This window comes from Mustela erminea, chromosome 9 (genome assembly GCF_009829155.1).
Source record: "Mustela erminea isolate mMusErm1 chromosome 9, mMusErm1.Pri, whole genome shotgun sequence".
Classification (NCBI taxonomy): domain Eukaryota; kingdom Metazoa; phylum Chordata; class Mammalia; order Carnivora; family Mustelidae; genus Mustela; species Mustela erminea.
The window spans coordinates 102,370,314-102,391,068 of record NC_045622.1 but is presented as its reverse complement, the minus strand read 5'-3'; the positions used below and the strand labels follow the sequence as shown (position 1 = coordinate 102,391,068).

At 47.4% G+C, this 20,755-nt stretch overlaps 2 protein-coding genes across 3 annotated transcripts in view; one reads left to right on the top strand and one right to left on the bottom strand.

Annotated features, from left to right (window-relative positions):
* The first annotated feature begins 10,721 nt into the window (after positions 1-10,721).
* MPEG1 (macrophage expressed 1) lies at positions 10,722-15,182 on the top strand. Its single transcript, XM_032356951.1, is given in 2 exon segments — positions 10,722-12,787; positions 12,789-15,182. Coding segments are annotated over 2 exon segments (2,151 nt in total). The 5' UTR covers positions 10,722-11,015; the 3' UTR covers positions 13,168-15,182.
* Positions 15,183-15,823: 641 nt separating this feature from the next.
* Positions 15,824-20,755, bottom strand: part of DTX4 (deltex E3 ubiquitin ligase 4) — a 35,830-nt gene continuing 30,898 nt past the window's right edge. For both annotated transcript variants that reach the window (XM_032356954.1, XM_032356952.1), the window contains exon 9: positions 15,824-19,275. In XM_032356954.1, coding sequence (XP_032212845.1) covers positions 19,042-19,275 — 234 coding nt within the window. In that variant the 3' untranslated portion in view covers positions 15,824-19,041. The remainder of the gene's footprint in view (positions 19,276-20,755) is intronic.

Sequence of the window (20,755 nt, the reverse complement as noted above, 5' to 3'; positions counted from 1 at the left end):
ACAATCACACAGCATTTAAATACATGCACACACACACACACTATCTCACACAAACCCACACAAACTCACAGTACTCTCTCACACACACAATACACTCATACACAACCACACAGCATTTAAATACATGCACACACACACACACACACACACGCACCATGGAGGTGAAGGGGAAGGATGGGTGGTTCTTGTTCACATCCCAATACCAATAAAGCTGGTCTCAGGCCTCTCCCCTCCCCCCCAGGAGCGTGGCTTGCTTCACCCTTCCCTCTCTCTACCCTACTTATGCAGTGACCGGCTGCTCTCCTCCCTCTCCCTGCTCAGGAAAAGTTCTGTTCTTGTCACCTTGTGAGAATAGCTGGTCTCCTTCTTGTCCCGGGGGTGCAGCAAGAGGGAAAAGCAGGTCACATGGGAAGCCTGAGCTCTCCCAGCGGGAACAGAGTTGTTGCCTATAGAAAAAGGACTTCAGACTTCAGTGAAGGAGTCTTCTTCCGGGGAGGAAGGGTGTGATAGCAGGAAAGTTTGCCTCCCGAAGCCCTGACACCACAGTACGTGTGTGACCCCCAAAGTATATCTGTGAGAAATCACCATACAAAGTAACCACAACAAGGCAGAATGTGTAGATTCCCTCCCCCTTAGACACACACGCAGGGACACATTTCTTCCAACACTAAGGTTCGAGCTCAAAAACCAAGGAAGAGAAATATTTAGGTGCCAGAAAGAGAGAACTTGAAATCAGGGCAGCCAGTGGGAGCTGAAGTTCTATGGTTAAGGGACATTCTGAGTCATAGTGGGCTCCTGGGATATTAGGGGCTGTGGGAGGTGATCCAGGTCACTGGACTCATGTACAATATTCACAGGGGACTGGAAGTCAAGAGAGGCTGTCTGTCTCAGCCACCACCTGCAGATGAGAAACATTCCGTCCACTTGCCTGTGGGAAATGGTTGAGCTGTTTGCCATCTTCTAAGAAATGTCAGAACCCCAGGCCTGTGTTCATGAAAATGTGAGGTCTTACTTCACACTGAGGCCAAACAAAGAAATTAACAGGAATAGTGGTCCAGCAGGAGTGTCAGGCCTCAGCAAAAACAAATTTAAAACCTCTTTGGAGGGACAGCTGCACGAACCAGAGCAAACTGGCCGGCTGTAGCAAACCCCCGTGGAAAAAGAGCTCAAGAGTCATAAGTTACAAACCACACAAGGAAACAAGCCCGAAAGAGGAAGTAGCATTGGGAACAACAAGTGGGAAAATGTACATGCCATGACCCATATGGGACAGAGTATCCTCAACATTTATTAGTAAAAGATCACCTAGTAAAAGGCGAAGCTTTCAGCTGAAGCAAGTTAATTGGATTGTGGACCCATGGACCATGCACCATGCCGGTGCTGCAAAGGAGCTCAACAAACTATTATTTTATAGATGCAGAAAAAGACATTTAGAGAGGGGAAGTGACTTACCTAAGGTCACCAGCAGGCTAGTTGGCAGATGAAGAACAGAATCCAAATCTCCAGAATTCTAACCCTGTGCTACTTTTACTGCCTCATTATGCCCTAATTTCCCAGTTAGACATGAAAAAACCTAGTTTCAAGAGAGGACTAGGAGGAAACAGAGACAGACAGACATTCTTGACACTTTCCTAAGACTCTATGTCCAGAGCCAAGGCCCTCGGTCTCGGTAGCCAAGCTCGGATTTGGTTCTGTAACACTAGAAATTTTAAATAAAACCCCTTCCATTTTCTTTTGCATTATCTCTTTATCTCTTTCCTGTTCTTCCTCTACCTTCCTTAGTTCCTGTCCTGACTGTCAGCATGAAGGAATTGTCATCAGAATTAGGGCAGGTCGGTTCTGGTAGTTTCTCCTTCCTACTCAACTTCTACCCCACCTCTAGACAGGCCCTGCTTGCACACTGTGCAAGAGGATCATGGAGAGGGAAGAGGGAGTAGGGGAGGGGTGAGATCTGGTACCTTTAAGCCAGCCTCGTTAGCTGCAGGTACTGGGCAGGGATGGGAATGAAGGTGAGTATGGAAGTGGATATGGATTCAGTCCTTCAGGGCCAGAGCTTTCAACACTCGTTCAGACATAAATAAGGCAAAGTCTCTTGGCATGTAGGAGTACACCTTCTGGGCTTTTATAAATCATTTGTTACATAAGACACTAGGCTCACACAATCCATGATTCACCCAGGATACAATTATAGATCAGAAAATTAAATTATTTTATAATAGGAAATAACAAAGACACAGTAGTGTCAGAGTAAGTGCTCAGAAATATTGGTGTAGATTGAAATAAAAATCCTGTAATGTTGCTTTGAATTGAATATTCATTTCCAACCATTCATGGCCTGACTTTCCAGGGATGTGTTTGAGAATCATTGTCAGCTTTGTCTGCTCTATTAATTTATTTACTCGTTCAATAGTAACAAGTGATGCTAGGTACCAGATACTGCACTAGACTCTGTAATACAAAAATGAAGTGAAAGGACACAGTCTCCTCCCATAAGGAGCTCACAATTTACTGGAAGAGAAGACAATGACAATGAAGAGAAGACAAATGACTACATTTGTCAGACACTTTATTAAAATATACTGTGACAAATGCAAGAGATGTTATAGAGCACGTAAGAGGGACATTATAATATTAACTAATGTTCCACATTAATTAATGTTTCATTGGGAAGTACAATCCCAGGACAGCAAAGGTAAAGGCATAAGGGAGCTAAGGCAGGGACAGAGATAAAGCAAACTAAGTGGGTATATTACTGAGTTGATCACAGCTTAAAGAGAGATACAGTTGTGTAGTATCTTTGGAAAAATCACATGAAGCCACCAGTCCTCCAAATGGTCCATTGGAAGGAAGACCAAATTATTTGCCAGATCCCCCCTATCTCTTGTCTCTAATTAAATAATGCTTACTGGCACATGGAATTAGGTTCTCTGTACTTCAAGACTGCATTATCCAGTTCCTCTGGCCAACTACCAAAGAAGCCATATCCCATATGGCCCATGCTATAGCTGAGTTCAATATGAGGAAGGAGCCAAAGTCTCTTTGGGTCCAGTAGTGTTTATGGTCTCCAGATACAACATTGGATGTCAAAAGACTCCTATTCATTTTGGGTTTGCCTCCATAACACCCGCTAATAAATACGGGGTCAAAATCTACTTACATGTTCACATTCTTCATTTCTCCCTGCTCTAATCCCTGGTAAATGCCATTCTACTTTCAGTCTCTATGAATTTTCTTATTCTAGGAACCTCCTATTAGTGGAATCAGTCCTTTTTTTGGTCTGTCTAGTCCCAATTTTGACAAGTGTCGGAATGCTGACATAAATGTGGATTCTTGTCTTCAACCTCAAACATAAATTGGATTCTCCTCCTAAATGGAATGTCTTGCCCTATTTGTGCCATCACCTCAGGCCCTGGAGGTCTCTGCCGTTGGCTTTTCTGGTATCTCATTAATAGAATTCTAAGATTGCAAGGTTCTTACTTCATTTGTCCTTTTAGTCAGCTGTTTTTTCCAACAAATATTTATTGACTACGTACTATGCATCAGATTTTTTTTACAGGAGACTAGTATTCATGTGGATAGGTTGTGAAAATATTGAAATATATTCTTCTTGTAGGTTAACAGGTACTTTTCCCAGCCTACCAAGTACCCTATCTGCTCTGATCTCTGCCTTAGAAACCCTGAAATTCTTCATGACCCACCAATAAAGGAATAATTGGGTCAACAAGAGGCCTCTAGGACCCTCACACTATGGTCCTCACCCATTCTGATTAGTCATTAAACAAGATAGACTTAATCATACTCCCACAGGACTTCCAGGATGGTGGGCATGTAAGCCAACCACCTTCTCTTGCTTGGATGTGATATAGAACATTGTTGTCAAGGTGGCCATAGCCCAAAAGTCTGATCTCAGCCCCCAGAAAGTTCAAAAGGACAATTTGGGTTCAGTGGAAGAAAATGCTTTCTAAGAATCAGAATTATCTGCAGACAATAGGTAGAGGTCCCGGAGGCATCCAAGCCGAGGTTGGATTATATTGGATTGTTGAGACTGTATTGGAGGTGGCTCAAGCCTTGGCTGGGAGAGCACATCTGCTCCAATTATGGGATTCTATAATTCTATGATTCTAAATTGGTCATCAGTGAATTACAGACCACAGCCAAAATCCAGCCCCACCCCACCCCATTTTGGTAAACAAAGATTTATTGGAACACAGCATACCCATTCATTTATGTATCATCTACTTTTAAATTACAAGGGCAGAACTGAGTAGTTAGCACAGAGATCATCTTGTTGCAAAGCCTGAATTTTTTTACTCACCGGTCATCTACAGCAAAAACTTGCCAGCCCCATTCTAAAAGACTCTTAGGATGAATTCCTTGATAAAGCAACCAATTACTTCTAATTTGCCTCTGTCATTAACCAGATGGCATGGCTACTAGTTTGTTTTCCTGCCTATCTTTGTTTAGGACATTAGTAAAAAAAAAATATTCAGATGATCCCTCAGAGTCAATATGGCTTCCCATGCTGTCAAATGGACAACTGGAGGAAAGTCAAGCTCCTGGGGTGCTATAACATGCCTTTTCTCCCATTTCCATTGTGAGAGGACTGAAGCACACGCCAGCAAGCTCAGCACGCTGAAGGCAGATACACACTGAGTTCCTACCCGGGTCATATGGAGCTTTTTACATGGATGATTTACAACTTCACCTGTTACGTACAGGTAGATGCTACTACTTCTGTTTCCCAGTTGAGGTGACAGAGGTTTAGGGAGGCTCCAGAACTTGCCCAAAGTCCCATATGGAGCGCAGATGTTGCCTACATTTCAAATCTGAAAACTCTATTTCACATTCATGTTTATCAGTCCAGACTTGAGATATTTTTGAGTAACTATACTAAGCAGAACAAAATCTAAGAGACTGAATAGACCCACAACCCAGCCCATGCTCTTTTTTTTTTTTTTTTTTTTTTTTAGATTTTACTTATTTATTTGACAGACAGAGATCACAAGTAGGCAGAGAGGCAGGCAGAGAGAGAGGAGGAAGCAGGTTTGCCACTGAGCAGAGAGCCCAATGCGGGGCTCAATCCGAGGACCCTGGGATCATGACCTGAGCCGAAGGCAGAGGCTTTAACCCACTGAGCCACCCAGGCTCCCCCGCCAGCCCATGCTCTTAATGTCACATTTAGATCTCCAAAATAATAGAGACAATGGGAATATCTCTTTTTTAAAAAGATGTATTTATTTGAGAGAGAGAAAGAACAAGTGAGCAAGAGAGTGCACAGATGGGGAGAGGGCAGAAGGAGAGGGAGAGGGAGAGGGAGAATCTCAAGTAGACTTCCCACTGTGCAAGGAGCCCAGTGCTGGTCTCAGTCCAACAAACCTGAGATCATGACCCCAGCCAAAAGCAAGAGCTGAAAGCTCAACCCCCTGAACCACCCAGACACAACTAAGACAATAGGAATATTTCAGTGGAGGACCCAAAGCTCCCAACTCCACATAATTCTGGAAGAACCACCTGACCTAATTTGCTTGTTTTACCTTAACCTATTCATGATCACTTCCGATAGAAAGAAGTGTCTCTGCTCAAAATCCCATCTGGAGATCCTGTGGTTAAAGAGGAAAAGATTGAATGTTAGACTGTTTTTTTTTTTACCCAATAATGAAACAAATAGAGAAATATGAAATCTGCCAGCAGCTGACCCAGGGAGGTCAAAGGCTACTCAGTTATTTCTTTTGTTCAGCTATTTCTCAAAGAGGAAGTTACATGACAGAAAAGATGTGGGGACTGGGAATCAAGGGCATAGAGGAATCCCACTGTATTTCCAGTCCTGTTGTGTATAAATCTCTTCATGTGAAGCTGCTTTCAGCTCAAGGATGATACAAGAATATTAGACTTCGTATTAGACTGATGCCATTAGGAATCCTGAAGGCAGATGGGGAGGGGGTAAGGGTTGGCCCTAATTGCTCTGTCTCCGAAAAGCTTAGATTGGAGAGGAGATGGAAAGGGAAGGGAGGTCTGAGGGCCCCCTCAGTCACCCAGACTCTTAAAAGAACATTAAATTTGGTATTGGCTACTCCAAATATGGCACCTACAATGGGTGCCCAACAAATAATCGATGCTCAGTAAGTATTTATTGAGGGAGGTAGGTTGGGGGGATGGGGTAACTGGGTGATGGGCATTCAGGAGGGCACGTGACATGATGAGCACTGAGTATTACACACAACTGATGAATTACTAAACTCTACTTCTTCTGAAATTAATGATGTACTGTATGTTGGCTAAGTGAATTTAAATTTAAAAAGTAAGTATTTATTTAATAGGTAGATGAAACAGGCTTCCATTAGAATGTCCTAGAGATGTGCTGAGAAGGGTACGGAGACAGCCTCAGAGCTCGGCGGGAACGAACGGTACGACCAATGGGTGATGTCTGCCGGGAAATGGAATAAGGAGGCACACACACAGCCTGAAGACCGAGTCGGTGTGTATTTCTTCTTGAGTGCAGTGGAAAGGTCATCATCCTACGTCACAGACTTGTGTCCCTCAAACCTACATATGGAAATGGCAAAGAGAAACAAAGAGCAGAAAAGGAGGAGAAAAAGCATTAGCAAAATTGGGAGGAAGAAGGGAGGGAAAAGTATTAACCAAGAAAAGAAGAAAAATGGCACAGCCTGCCAAATCCTGACCTAGCTTTCAGTGGGGATTTCAGAGGCTTTTCACCTGGACATTCTGTTTTTCAAGATTAAAGGGACCCAAGGAACCACAGTGTTCTTATTTTGGGGGGTCAGAATGCACAATTGGAGAAGAATCAATGAAACAAGATGGGATTGGGAGGGAGACAAACCATAAGTGACTCTTGATCTCACAAAACAAACTGAGGGTTGCTGGGGGGGAGGGGGTTTGGGAGAAGGGGGTGGGATTATGGACATTGGGGAGGGTATGTGCTTTGGTGAGTGCTGTGAAGTGTGTAAACCTGGTGATTCACAGACCTGTACCCCTGGGGATAAAAATATATGTTTATAAAAAATAAAAAATTAATTTAAAAATAAATAAATAAATAAATAAATAAAATTTAAAAAAAAGAATGCACAATTGGGGCGGCTGGGTGGCTCACTCATTTACCATCTGCCTTCAGTTCAGGTCATCTCTGCTCAGTGGGAAGCCTGGTTCTCCCTCTCCCACTCCCCCTGCTTGTGTTCCCTCTCTCACTGTCTCTCTCTCTGTGTCAAACAAACAAACAAATCTTAAAAAAAAAAAAAAAATAATAATGCAAACAGACCTGATGGGAAAAGCAGTCTCAGAGGGAAGGGCTTACCAAAGCAGCTCTCAAAACATCAGGTTAGCAATCGACTCTTCAGAAAAGAAAATGTTGTCACTTTGTTAATGGACACGTCCTGCATTTTCCAGAACCAAGTTTATTCCAGAGTCTTTAAAAGACTTTGTTCCTCGACCCACTTTGTGAGCATTTGACCGGTTTCCTGGATCCCTGCTAACAATAAGAACGGGATTGGTTCCCCGCAAACACAGCCAGGGTTTCCTACCCATGTCAGATCACAGGTGAAAGGCAGAAGCTGGAAACAGGTGGACCTGCCCCAAGCCCACACAGAACCGAACCTCAGGCATGAATCATGGTTTGGCTCAGAAGGCTGCACGTGCTCAAACTGAGAAAGAAAGCAGACGCGGGACTTCCCTCTTGCCTCTTTCTGGAGGAAGTGAAATCACACTTCTGCAGCACTGAGGCAAACATTTGCAGAAAAGTGGCCTTTTTCTTTTAGAGACCCAAGTTCGATTTTCAGGCCCTGTAGAGTAGCCATCTGGACAGTTTCTGCGATTGCATATGCCTTTCAGCACAAGAAAAAGCAGAGGGAGCTGCCGGTGAGCAGAGTAAAGCAAGAAAGAAATGAGAATGACTCCACTTCCTCACCCCTGACCGCCATGAGCCGTGATTTCTGCCGGTGGCGCGCAAATTGAAGTTGTGCTGGAATTCCCATCATTTTATACTTCTCTTTTCATTGTTTCTCCATGAATAGAAAATAGAACTTCCTTGGACACAGCAATCACAGGCTTTAGATCACTTCAGGTACATGGAAATTCCAAAGATAATTTTTTTCTTTTGTGTTTAAAATGCATTTTCATGCCTCATTTCCCTGAGTACAAAAGTGATGACTATTCCATACCCAACCCTGTGTTTGCTGCTTAGTAGAGTCTCACTAAAAATGTGTCAGATGAGTAAAGATATGCTCCTTGTTGAACACTCAAGAAATATAGGAAAGGAAGAGGGAAAAATTTACATCATCTATAAAACCTACCAGCGTATATCATCGCCGTCAGTGAGTCGGTGTACGTCTCTCCAGTAGCTTATATGCATGTAGTGGAGGTCACACTGGATGCCTATCATGCTTTTATCACTTAACCTTATGGCATAAAAATTTCTTTTGTCACTAACATTTTTTGAAAATATAGTTAGGATGGCTATAAAATATTTCGTCAATAGATGCAATATAATTTCACTGCTGTTGGCTCTGTTAGCTATTTTCCACTTTTTGCTGTGGTGGAAATGAAGAAGCCTGTCCAAAAAAACAGGACAACTGTGTGTGTTCAGAGATAGAGCAGCACCGGCATAGAAAATGATTTATATCCGCCTTGCTTGGACTCTCATTGAGGAAGAGTGAGAATGCACCAGGATCTATTAACAGGTAAACGAAAAGTAATAAATTGTCAGCGTGTCTCCAAAACGGGGTAAGTGTGCCTGTTTTCTCACGATGATGAACTCACCCTGTGGCGGTCTGACAAGAGGTTTGGGGGCATTTTAATAGACTTATTGGAAGTTCTTGAGGGCGTTCACCTCTAATGTTTCTAGTGGTGGAATCACTCTACTGAGCTACAAATTTATAAGTAACTCATTTGTTTTTTTTTTTTTGTTTTTTTTTTTAAAGATTTTATTTATTTATTTGACAGACAGAGATCACAAGTAGGCAGAGAAGCAGGCAGAGAGAGAGGAAGGGAAGCAGGCCTCCTGCTGAGCAGAGAGCCTGATGTGGGACTCGATCCCAGGACCTTGAGATCATAACCAGAGCCGAGGGCAGCGGCTTAACCCGCTGAGCCACCCAGGCGCCCACAAATTTATAAGTAACTCATTTGTTAATTACCCAGGACATCCCCTGCACAGGCTTGCTTCTCTGGCCAAATACGAACAGCAGACACTGGCTCATACATTAATGCCCCCCCAGATACAAGGAAATTCCTCCAAGCATGATAACCTAGGCATGAATAGGCCCAGAACATCACCAAGGTTTGAATAATAACTAGTGAAGTTCAACCTGTGAACCTGGACAACTGCATCAGCGGCAACATGCCACCATTCAAGTCCCTGAGACCTTTTTCCCAGGTTGCACACAGGTGGTAGTGTTGTGGTACCTGTAAACTGAAACACGACGTTCTCAGCCTCAGCTCTGCCTCTGGTTTGTGGTAAGATCTGGGGGGCCATGCGGGTACCACTGGGAGCTTCATTAACTCTTCTGGATTCTTTGTTTACCACCGAATGGACTAAGATGCACCTTAATGGTCTGAAAGAAGTGATGGAGCTGGCCTTGGGTTAATCCTGGCACTAGATCAGTGGGTCTGGAAACACGTTTCCAAACTACAGGGTCTAATAGACATGTTACATACATGTATATACATATATACATCATAATACAGACAGCATAGGCACATGGAAGGAAATTCATGAAATTATGTTCTCCTAATGATAGAACAAATGAGTTGTTGCTTCAAAACCACTGAGTAATAAAAAGGCACCTTTTTTTATGCACCTAGACTGAGTACATAAACTTAGCAGCAGAACGAAAAATTAAAGCTGTAACAACAGGTACCAACTTAGCAACTGTACACACACACACACACACACCAGAGGATGTGTAAGTGTGTACATACATACACAAATACTCCTTGGCTACTGTCTGCTTTTTTTTTTTTTTTAAGATTTAATTTATGTATTTGACAGACAGAGATCACAAGTAGGCAGAGAGGCAGGCAGAGAGAGAAAGAAGCAGGCTCCCCACTGAGCCGAGAGCCCGATGCGGGGCTCGATCCCAGGACCCTGGGATCATGACCTGAGCCACCTGAGCTGAAGACAGAGGCTTTAACACACTGAGCCACCCAGGCGCTCCAGCTTTTGATCAAAATCTAAATCAGAGTGTGGATTTTTTTCTTTGCTTAAACATTTCTGCCTGAAAGGAAACAACACAATGTGGGGCCAATGCTTTCAGTCTGAGCACTGAGGACAGTACACACCGAAGTTTCCAGAGCGCAGCAGAACCGAGTCTACTTCAGCCCCCGCAGCTCTGCCTCATGTAACGGCACCTCCAAAGCCTGCACTATGAGGCTCATAACAGGGAAAGTCCACAGGATTTGTGTCCAAGATTGTCATTCTTTTCTTGTGTGTTAACTGCCTTCACCCTCAGCTGAGTGGGAGCCCCAGGCCTTGGCTTTGACCTGCAGTGAGCCCAGGGAAGGGGGAGGCAGGAAGTCTCAGCAACGGTTCACTATTTACAGTAAAAGGAAACCGGTGCTGGAGTCCTAGGAGAGAGCCGTCAAGGAAAATTTGAAACATCAGAGCAAAAATGAAACCAAAACTTTCTTTCAAAGCCAGAAATCTGCCGTGAAGGCAGCCATGAGACGTGTGGTGGTACTTTTTCTGAGATCCCACTGCTGGGGCAGAGTCACCAGCCTGGGGCTGGGGGATAGAGGGGGGCTGTTGGGGCAGTTAACTGTTAAGGATACAGGGCTGTCTTTGCATACCTAGCACAACATGATTTTTTCAAAGTCCTGATGGGCCTTTGTATTCCAACCAACTCTCGTTTCCCTATTTTGTAATTAGATGAGCCTGAAGAGGAACTGGTGGCTTTGGGAGAACTGTTGTATGTGTTCATTTCCGCAGCTGCATTCTTTCCCTTCTGCTCCGTTTGTACCAAGCTCGCTGGCTGCTGTTTAGGGCTGGCGAGTGTGGGACTGCCTAAGCCATGAACGGCCTCACGGGTGCTGTCCTCTTCTGGGCAGTGGTAGCGTGGGCTGAAACGAACGAGCCTTTGGGAGAGACGAATGAGTCTGGATTTCAAAAATGCAAGAACGCCTTGAAACTACCTGTTCTAGAAGCCTTACCCGGAGGGGGCTGGGATAACCTGCGGAATGTGGACATGGGACGGGTGATGGACCTGACTTACAGGGGTTGCAGGACCACGGAAGATGGACAGTACATCATCCCCGATGAAATCGTCAGCATCGCCCAGAAACAAAGCAACCTCGAGATGAACTCTGAAATCCTGGAGTCCTGGGTGAATTACCAGAGCAGCACCTCCTTCTCCATCAACTCAGAGCTCTCCCTCTATTCCAAGGTCAATGGCAAATTCTCCTCTGGTTTCCAGAAGATGAAGACCCTTCAAGTAAAAGACCAAGCTGTGACTACCCGGGTTCAGGTGAGAAACCTGATCTACACAGTCAAGATCAACTCAGCGCCAGAGCTAAGCTGGAGGTTTAAGAAGGAGCTGATGGACATCTCCGAGCGCCTGGAGAACAACCAGACGCGGATGGCGACCTACCTCGCAGAACTGCTGGTCCTCAACTACGGCACCCATGTCATCACCAGCGTGGATGCCGGCGCAGCTCTCATCCAGGAGGACCACATCCGAGCCTCATTCCTACAGGACGGCGAGAGCAGCCGCACCGCCGTGACTGCCTCTGCTGGGATTGCCTTCATGAACATCGTGAACTACAAAGTTGAGGAGAATTACACCTCGCAGAGCGCCCTTACCAAGAGCTACCTCTCGAACCGCACCAACTCCAGGGTGCAAAGCATCGGAGGGGTTCCCTTTTACCCGGGCATCACCCTCCAGGCCTGGCAGCAGGGCATCCTCAACCACCTGGTGGCCATAGACCGCGCTGGCCTGCCTCTGCATTTCTTCATCAACCCCGACATGCTGCCCGAGTTGCCGGGACCCTTGGTCAAGAAGCTGTCCAGGACGGTGGAGGCCGCCGTGAGGCGCTATTACACGTTCAACACCTACCCTGGATGCACCAATGCCAATTCGCCCAACTTCAACTTCCAGGCCAACACGGATGACGGCTCCTGCGAGGGGAAAATGACCAATTTCTCCTTCGGAGGAGTTTATCAGGAATGCACCCAGCTCTCCGGGAAGGAGGTTGTCCAACTCTGCCAACACCTGGAGCAGAAGAATCCCCTCACTGGTGACTTCTCCTGCCCCTCTGGCTACTCCCCAGTCCAGCTGCTCTCCCAGATCCACGAGGACGGCTACAACCACCTGGAGTGCCGGCGGAAATGCACCCTCCTCGTCTTCTGCAAGACGGTGTGCGAAGACGTGTTCCGGGTGGCAAAGGCTGAATTTAGGGCTTTTTGGTGCGTGGCGGGCGGCCAAATACCAGAAAACTCAGGACTGCTTTTTGGGGGCCTCTTCAGTGGTAAGAGCATAAACCCTTTGACCAACGCGCAGTCCTGCCCGGCTGGCTATCTTCCACTGCGGCTCTTTGAAAGCCTCAAGGTATGTGCCTCCCTGGACTATGAGATGGGATACAGATTTTCAGTCCCCTTTGGTGGCTTCTTTAGCTGTGCAGTCGGGAACCCTTTGGTGAATTCTGCTGCATCCAAAGATTTGGGGACACCTTCACTAAAAAAGTGTCCCGGGGGCTTCAGCCAACACCTGGCCATCATCAGTGATGGATGCCAAGTGTCCTACTGCGTCAAGTCCGGGCTCTTCACAGGAGGGGCTCTGCCCCCTGCAGGCTCCCCCTTACACCCAGCCACCCCTCATGAGTCAAGCTGCCACTAACACTGTCTTAGTGACTAACAGTGAGACGGCCAGCTCCTGGATTAAAGACTCCCAGACCCACCAGTGGAGGCTGGGGGAGCCGTTAGAGCTGCGCAGGGCCATGAGGGTCATCCGTGGGGACGGCGGTGGTCTGTCAGGAGGGGCAGCAGCTGGGGTCACAGTGGGGGTCACCACTGTCCTGGCAGCCGCCATCGCCCTGGCCGTCTATGGCACCCGGAAGTACAAGAAGAGGGGCTACCAGCTGTTGGAGGATGAGAGGCAGAGTCTGGCTGTGGGCACTGCAGACGCTGGAGGTGCCCCTGACCAAGAACAGGAGCGGAGTCCAGCCTGAATCTCTCCCCTGGAAACGCCTCTCCCATCTCTTCACGCTTGCCTTTTATCTGTCTCCACTTCTGCCTTCCTGAGGACTGGCGTGGCAGGTGCAGGAAAATGTAGGTATAACTTTGTGACTTCCTTAGGGCTCCCAGCCACAAAATGAACAGAGTTGCGTGGACAGGGTTGGGGAGGGTAGGACAGCCAACGTGCCTTTTAAGCCAAGGTCATCCTGGGGGCTAAAACGTGAAGGGGGTGTCATTTCTCTGTGTGCATCACTATTTATCTTCACCTGACTACAGCCCTGAAAAAAGAGAGCGGGGAGCATGCAGACCTTTGGGTTTGGGGACCCTGCATTTAATCCGAGATCGGTTTCCAATTCACGAGCTGTAAGAATTTGTTTTGTTTTTTAAATATCTCTCTGGATTTCATGGTCCTGGGGGCTGAAATTTCCCCCATAAGATATGGGAAGTCCCGCACGGGCACTGATTTTCAGCCTTGAGGGTTCTGTACCAATGCATGGGGTCCTCCGAAGCTTATCTGAACAGCAAGATGTTGTCTCTACTAAGTCTCTGTATTCTAGCTTTCCAACCACGATTCAGACTCACTCAGATCGGGCCACTCTTGGACTTGAGACTAGTGCCATAAGGTCCTCAAAAATATTTTAACTTAACAATCTTCTATTAGGAGGTTAAGAGAGAAGGGACGGTTTCGAGACAAGGCGTGAGGGAAAAAAAGATGAGAACTGGACAAGATCCTGGCGCTCAAGGGAAACTGAAATCCTTACTCCTAACCACCTGGTCTCTGAGACAGTTTCCTGGTCTCTGTTTCAAGAATACTACCCCTTCTTCATCCATGAGGGACCCCTCCCCTTCCCGTCCTCAGATCACTGTACACAACCCCAAGCACACACGCGTGTACCCCCAAACATACACGCACACCCCAAACACATGTGTGCGCACACACACCCCTTCCCACCCCCCCCCCCAGCACATTCCAGCAAGAAGTCTGCATTTTTCTAGGGGCGGGAGACAAGGGAAAATGCAAGAAGTCAAAGTAAGCCCACACCAAAGTATTATTTCCTCCCTAAAACCAAAACAGAATAGAAACTACCAATTATATATCTTTTTCTTCCCGCCCAGCAGAAAAGGGGCAGTCATGATCAAATCCACGTTTTTAAATGAAACAAAAAAGGCATCCAACACCATTCGTGACACATTTATTTCAGTTCCGGCAGATGTCCTTCAGGCATCCAGCAGGATGTAGGACTGTTTCCTGGCATTTGGGGCTTTGTCCAATTTTATTTATTTATTTTTTCTATTTTGGCGGGGGGGAGATTTGCCTGATTTTAACACCAGTCTCATCGAATTGTAACAATTAGGGTGAGTTTATTAATATTTCTCCAGGACATTAAAAAAAATTTTTTTTTATTGACTAATCTCTACTCCCAATATGGGGCCTGAACTCACAAACCCTGAGATCAAGCGTCACATGCTCTATGGGCTGAGCTAGCCTGGCACACCTTCTCTACAACATTTTCAATTAATTAAATATCCCTTCACTGAATCAGATGCCACAAATGAGTTAATTTTTGTGAAGGATAATCTGCTCTCGCCTTGTTAACATTCACAATCACGAGTTTCGGCTTACATAAATCCTTCTGAGGACCCTGAAGCATCCCAGCCTGTGGGAAGATGGGAAGGAGCTTACTCCTTTGTCTCCCTGAGCCCTCCTCTCCCGGCTGCCCAGCCACCAACACTGATTTCTGCAACCTCCACTCGAATCCTGCCACTTAAACATTAAAATATTCTCCTAAACCTCTGGGTGTTTTGTGGGTGAGTTTCAGCTGAACTAACCACTTTTCTGCAAATTCCCCATGAATTCCTTGAAGACGACTGAGTTAGAGAGACAAAGTGCAGCTAACGGCTCTCAGACTTTTAATGCACTAACTGCCCTTTGAAATAGAAGTTCTTCTCAAACTTGTATTTCTAACAAAATTATGCATAAATATGCATTAAAGTGTGTACTGGAGAATCACGCTGTCCAACTGCTCATCTACAGGAAATGAGAACATGGGGGGTTTTCAGCCCCCCCACAGCCATCACATCATTTTTCAGCCATCATCTCATTTTGCAAAGTCAGAACCCAGGGCGGGGAGTTCACAGGCTCTGCTGTCCTGACCCGGGAGCCCAGCCTGGGCTCTGTGGAAAGATGAACCCCACCTTCCGTGAAAACACTCTCTAGATTCTCAGAAATCGACACATTTGGGTGATAAGGGCAGGTTTGTATTTGCATTTCGTGTTCGTGTTAGTATTGGGATGATTAATACTAAACATTTACTTGAGAAACAACAGCTGGCAAACTATTGAAACGTCTGCTACATTGTAGTCAGGTGGAGAGAACTGTAAGAAGCAAACATCCACGTGTTTTAAGGCGGTCTTTTCCGCATAGATTCACTTAAATTTCCCCTGCCATGCGGTCTCGTTCTTGAGAGGAACTAGAAGTCAAACCAGGTCCCCTGGTCAAATGTGTGGTTGCAAAAGATTTGGGGGGGAAAAAAAGAGGACTCCCCCGCCCCCATTCTGGTCTTGTGGTTGCTTACAGATTGGGGAAGGTGCCCCACATGCCCCGTATTTAGGTGCCCTGATCTGCAAAAAGCAGAAGGTTAACAGCCATTTGTGGTTTGTTCACTTGCCATTTATTGTTCTGCACATACACCTCATGAGCACCAGGTGGCGATGTCCTCTCACAGAGCAACACCAAGGACTTCAAAACACCAGTTACGAAGATTTAGGTTAGGACATTCACCTTCCCTCTCCCAGAAAACCCCCCACTCAATTGCCAGTGACCACAGACAAGAAAAGGGGACAGGGCCCTTTCTTGTACTGCCCCCTACCCTCTCATGCACACAACAGTGCAATACCAGGACGAGTACTTTTGACCAAGTGTAAAACCACAGAGAAGTCCAAGTTTTACAAAAAAAGGTGGGGGAAAGGGTATGAAACACAAAGGCACACACAACCACATATACACAAGTAACCTTTAAGGGATGGGCATCTGACAGAGTTCGTCTGCAATCCCATTTGTCATCCCTCAGGCAGACTCAGGAGGGGGCAAAGTGGGCTGCTGGTGCATGAAAGGAAAGGCATAGGATTCCCCTCAGGGGCCAGGAGACACAGCAGGAACAGCCATGGCGGGAAAACATCCTGTGTCGGAGCGGTGGGTGCTCAGGACCCCTGCTGGCAGGGTTTTCGTTGAGCCGGAGACTGTGCCTTTCCAGGGCCGGCACAGAGAAAGGGCAAAGGGGCACCCCCTCCCTCCACATCTTGCCTGGCACAGTGTTAGAAAGGAGAGTCAAGACCCCTTCTGCCTAGAAAGCCCCCAAGAGGAGCTGCATGAGGGTGAGATCATGCCTCCGGAGCACCCCAGGGAAGAAGAGAACCAGGACGCAGACGTCGTCAGCACCCTGAGGGGGAAGTCTTGAAGGTACGAAGACTTATCCTGAAAGAGGAATTGCCCCTGGCACCCTACCTGCCTGGTCCGTTCTCGGAGTCCTCCCCCGTCTTCATTCAGCTGTCCCCTTGCCCACCCGCCCCTTCTTCTGCCTACTGCAAGGAAACCAGCCTCTCTCCCGGCTGCCCTCTGCCAGGGGTCAAGGTGCATTTTCTTCCTCTCCCCACCTACTCCACAGCTGTGTGTTTCTACCCACTGACCCTCAACCTGTTTCCTCATCCCCGTGGGTGAGAAGCTCGGCAGACACTTGACCCGGGTCTCCCGCTGAAGGCGGGGATGGGACGAGGTCTCCAGTGAGGCTCTTCCACGATCTCTGGTACACCACAGCCTGGCAAAGGGCAGAGGGTGGGTGTGATATTAAACACTGCAGCAAGGTCCCTTCCTCCTGACTGTGGTAGGAAACTGTGCCCTGTGGAGCCGTGAACTCAGGCCCTAAGTCCTGGTCCACTAGTAACATAAGATGGCAGGCGGCCGACAGGAGAAACCGGACCGGAGGTGTCAGGAACAATTCCTCCTGTCAGAGTTCCCTCTGCTGGAGCCAGTTAGCATCCTGATAGCCATTTGGAGAATGAAGAAAGGCTCAGCGCCAGCATGTCCCAAAGAACTGGGTGACTCTCGGGTGAATCCACTGGTCCCATCAACGTGAAAACGGCTGCGGGCGAACAGCAAGCAGCTACGGAGCCAGTTCGCAGGAAAGCCTGGCTTCGGGTTCTAACTTAAGTACCATTTCTGAAGGTTCTTTTGTTTCATTTTTCTAGCATCAAAAACCTTCCAAATATTATGAAATATATATGGATATATATACGTCAAACCCCCAAAACATGAGGTATATAAATTCAAATTAGTATCCAGAGGAACTTCCCCCAAACACATAGTTCAAAGAACCCACTTTCTAAGGGAGATTTGGGTTTCCCTTTCTTGATCCCCTTTCTCTCCTCCCTGACCCCCAATTCATTCCTTAAGGGAAGTGGAACGCAAGAGGAATGCTGGAGAGGGTATAGACCAGAGTCTTGGGACACAACCCAAACGCAGGTTGGACTGGCCCACGATGTGGTCCCAGCCCTGTGAGGAATGAGCTGAAAAGTCTCCCTCCATGCTCAAGCTCAATCTGTGATAGATGAGGGGGTCCAGCACCACCTCGGGGCTCTGATTAGGAAATGTGCATGGAGACAGATCAAAGCCCTCATAGGAACAAGACTGGGTGAATTGGTTAGATCTGATCTTGAAAGAGATATAAAAAGGGGTCAGTCCAGTCCTCACCTTACACGTCTCCCCAAGCACATCCCTGGGGCATCTGGGTCCAAGTTTACTACGGGATGGGTTGCAAAAGGTGAGGGAGGTTAAGGAACCACAGCGGGACTGTTTGACCCCCATCAGACCTGGAGTCTGACAGTTCGCAAAAAGGACGGGAGAACAGGATGGGACTGTCCACCAACCTGCCCAGTGGTGCACACACGCACACACACAGATGCACATACACAGATGGCACAGAGCCCAACATGGGCTCTACTCACAGTGACTTGATGAAACTCATGGAATCTTTGAGCTGGTCTGGGATGAGTTGGGAAGAAGGCTATGGGCTCCTCTCCCTGAGGACAGTTCAGATGCTAAGTGGGATGCAGACTCTGGTCTGATCAGAGAGGGGCTGGAAACATCACGGGATGCCACCCCAGAGAGGAAACCCAGAGTCCATCCATCCACACAAGAGAACCAGATGCCTCTTTGGACAGGTCAAAAACGTGAGGAGGGAGGGCTCAGAGAAGCCAGGGACTATGATGAGAGCTGAATGTGCTCCCAGAAACCTTTGCTTCCCTGACCCTCCTGGCGGGAAGTGCTTCCTTGCTGTACAACGAGGCATTGATTTCTGATGTCACAGCAGTTAAGCGGTTCACCCCTTTCCCCCCAATCTTGCACAGTGAGAGCTCCTCACCTCCAGAGGAGGAGAGAAAAGCAGAAACTCCGCTCTCAAAGGAGAGTGGAAGCAGCAAGAAGCCAGCTAAGGTACTGAACCTCAGGCTTCACAAGGCCAGGGTATGGAGTGCCCTTGCAATGTCCATACCCTAAGTGTGCTGACCATGCCCCCTACTTAGGGGGGTGGGGGGTTCTTGCCTACCCAGCACCGAAAACTCCATGGGAACAGACCGAGGACGGCCCTCATCCCATGTTTCCTTTGTGGTGGATGAGGGTTATGAATGACGTCACCTTACTCAATCTCCCTCCCCCACTGTGGCCGGGAGGGATGGGGGATGGGGACAGGACAGAAGGGGAGATGAGGGAGTCGGGAGGGCATGGCACCAACTTCGACCTTGACCCTCCCACTTCCTGCCCTGTGGTCCCCATGGCCCCTCCTGGCCCATAGACCCCCCAACCCCACCCCAGCTCAGTCCTTCTCCTGGGCAGTGCTGTCCTCAGAAATGCCCTGGGCAGCCAGTTCAGCCAACACGTTATCCAGGTAATTGGCATCCGGGTAGCCATGACCTGTGAGATTAGAGCCGAACTCTGTCTTGTGGTGGACCTCGTTCCAGATCACGGTGTCTGATTCGCCCGTGGTGCTGGAGGTACCAATGGCAAAGATGAGGCGGCGATCCCAGGCCACAAGCAGCAGCTTCAGCACCTAAGCCAGTCAAGGCAAGAGACCAAAGGCAGACATTTAATGTTGGTCAAAGAGTATGCCTTGGACAGTAGAGCCTTCCCAAGGGTCCACCTCTATTTGCATCATGATGCCCCAAGAAGCACAGCGAAAAGAACGAGTTTGGATGTAGAGTTAGGGAGGCGTGAGTTAATTCTTGGTTCTGTCACTGGTGAACTGTGTGAACTTGGACAAATGACCACCTTTTTGAGCCTTAATTTCCTCACTTACAAAATGGCAATGATGATCTGCTAAATGTTACCAGCACTTTCACAGTAGAGACTGACTCACGCTACTCAACAAACATTAGCTGCCAGCAACACGGCTAAAAGATAGGACCTAGGACTTCAAGGAGCTTATGATCCTAGAGCTTCTGAAGCTGTGCCCTCTGCTTCCACCCCCCAAATGTAGTATTAGAGCACACGCAGCTAAAGACGCGCCACAGCGCTCCAGTGATGGGGTTGGAAATGCTGTGACATCAGGCTTTTTTGTTTTTTTTTTTAAGATTTTTTTTTTTTTGACAGACAGCGTGTGCACAAGCAGGGGGATTGGCAGACAGAAGGAAGGGGAAAAGCAGGCTCCTCGCTGAGCAGGGAGCCCGATGCGGAGTTCGATCCCAGGACCCCAGGATCACGACCTGAGCTGATGGCAGGCGCTTAACGACTGAGTCACCCAGGTGTCCCTCTACCAGGCTATTTCATATTTGTTTGCTGGCCTGGTCCTCACAAGTCCACCTGCAGGCAGATCTGGCAGGGGTTATTATCGTCTCTATTTAATAGGTGAGACCCAACGAGGTGTTAGGGCTTGCAGAATGTTCTAATTCAGCTAAATTTTTAAAAATTGTCATTGAGTGGGCACCTGGTTGGCTCAGTGGGTTAAAGCCTCTGCCTTCGGCTCAGGTCATGATCCCAGGGTCCTGGAATAGAGCCCCACATCGGGCTCTCTGCTCAGCAGGGAGCCTGCTTCCTCCTCTCTCTCTAACTGCCTCTCTGCCTACTTGTGATCTCTGTCTGTCAAATAAATAAATAAAATGTTTTAAAAAAAATTGTCGTTGAGTAAGACAACTGCCTACCACCCTGTCCAGCATGAAGAAAACACCCGATGAAAATGCTCAGGATTCCAAAAAGGACTACCACGGGGCACTTGGGTGACTCCGTCGGTTGATCATGTGACTCTTGATTTCTGCTCAGGTCATGATCTCAGGGTCCCGGGATGGAGCCCTGCATAGGGTTCTGCTCTCATCCGGGGCATCTGCTTGAGGATTCTTTCCCTCCACTCTCTCTCCTCCTCCTACTCTCTCTCTTTCGCTCTCCGCCCCCTGCTCTCTCAAATAAATCTTTTCTTTAAAAAGTTATATTTGGATATCAACTTCAGAAGGATGGGGGCCAGCACCCCTGGCCCCTGAGTTATTAAAGAGTCACCTGTGTATCAGTAGAAAAGGACATGAAGACACATTAAATAAATA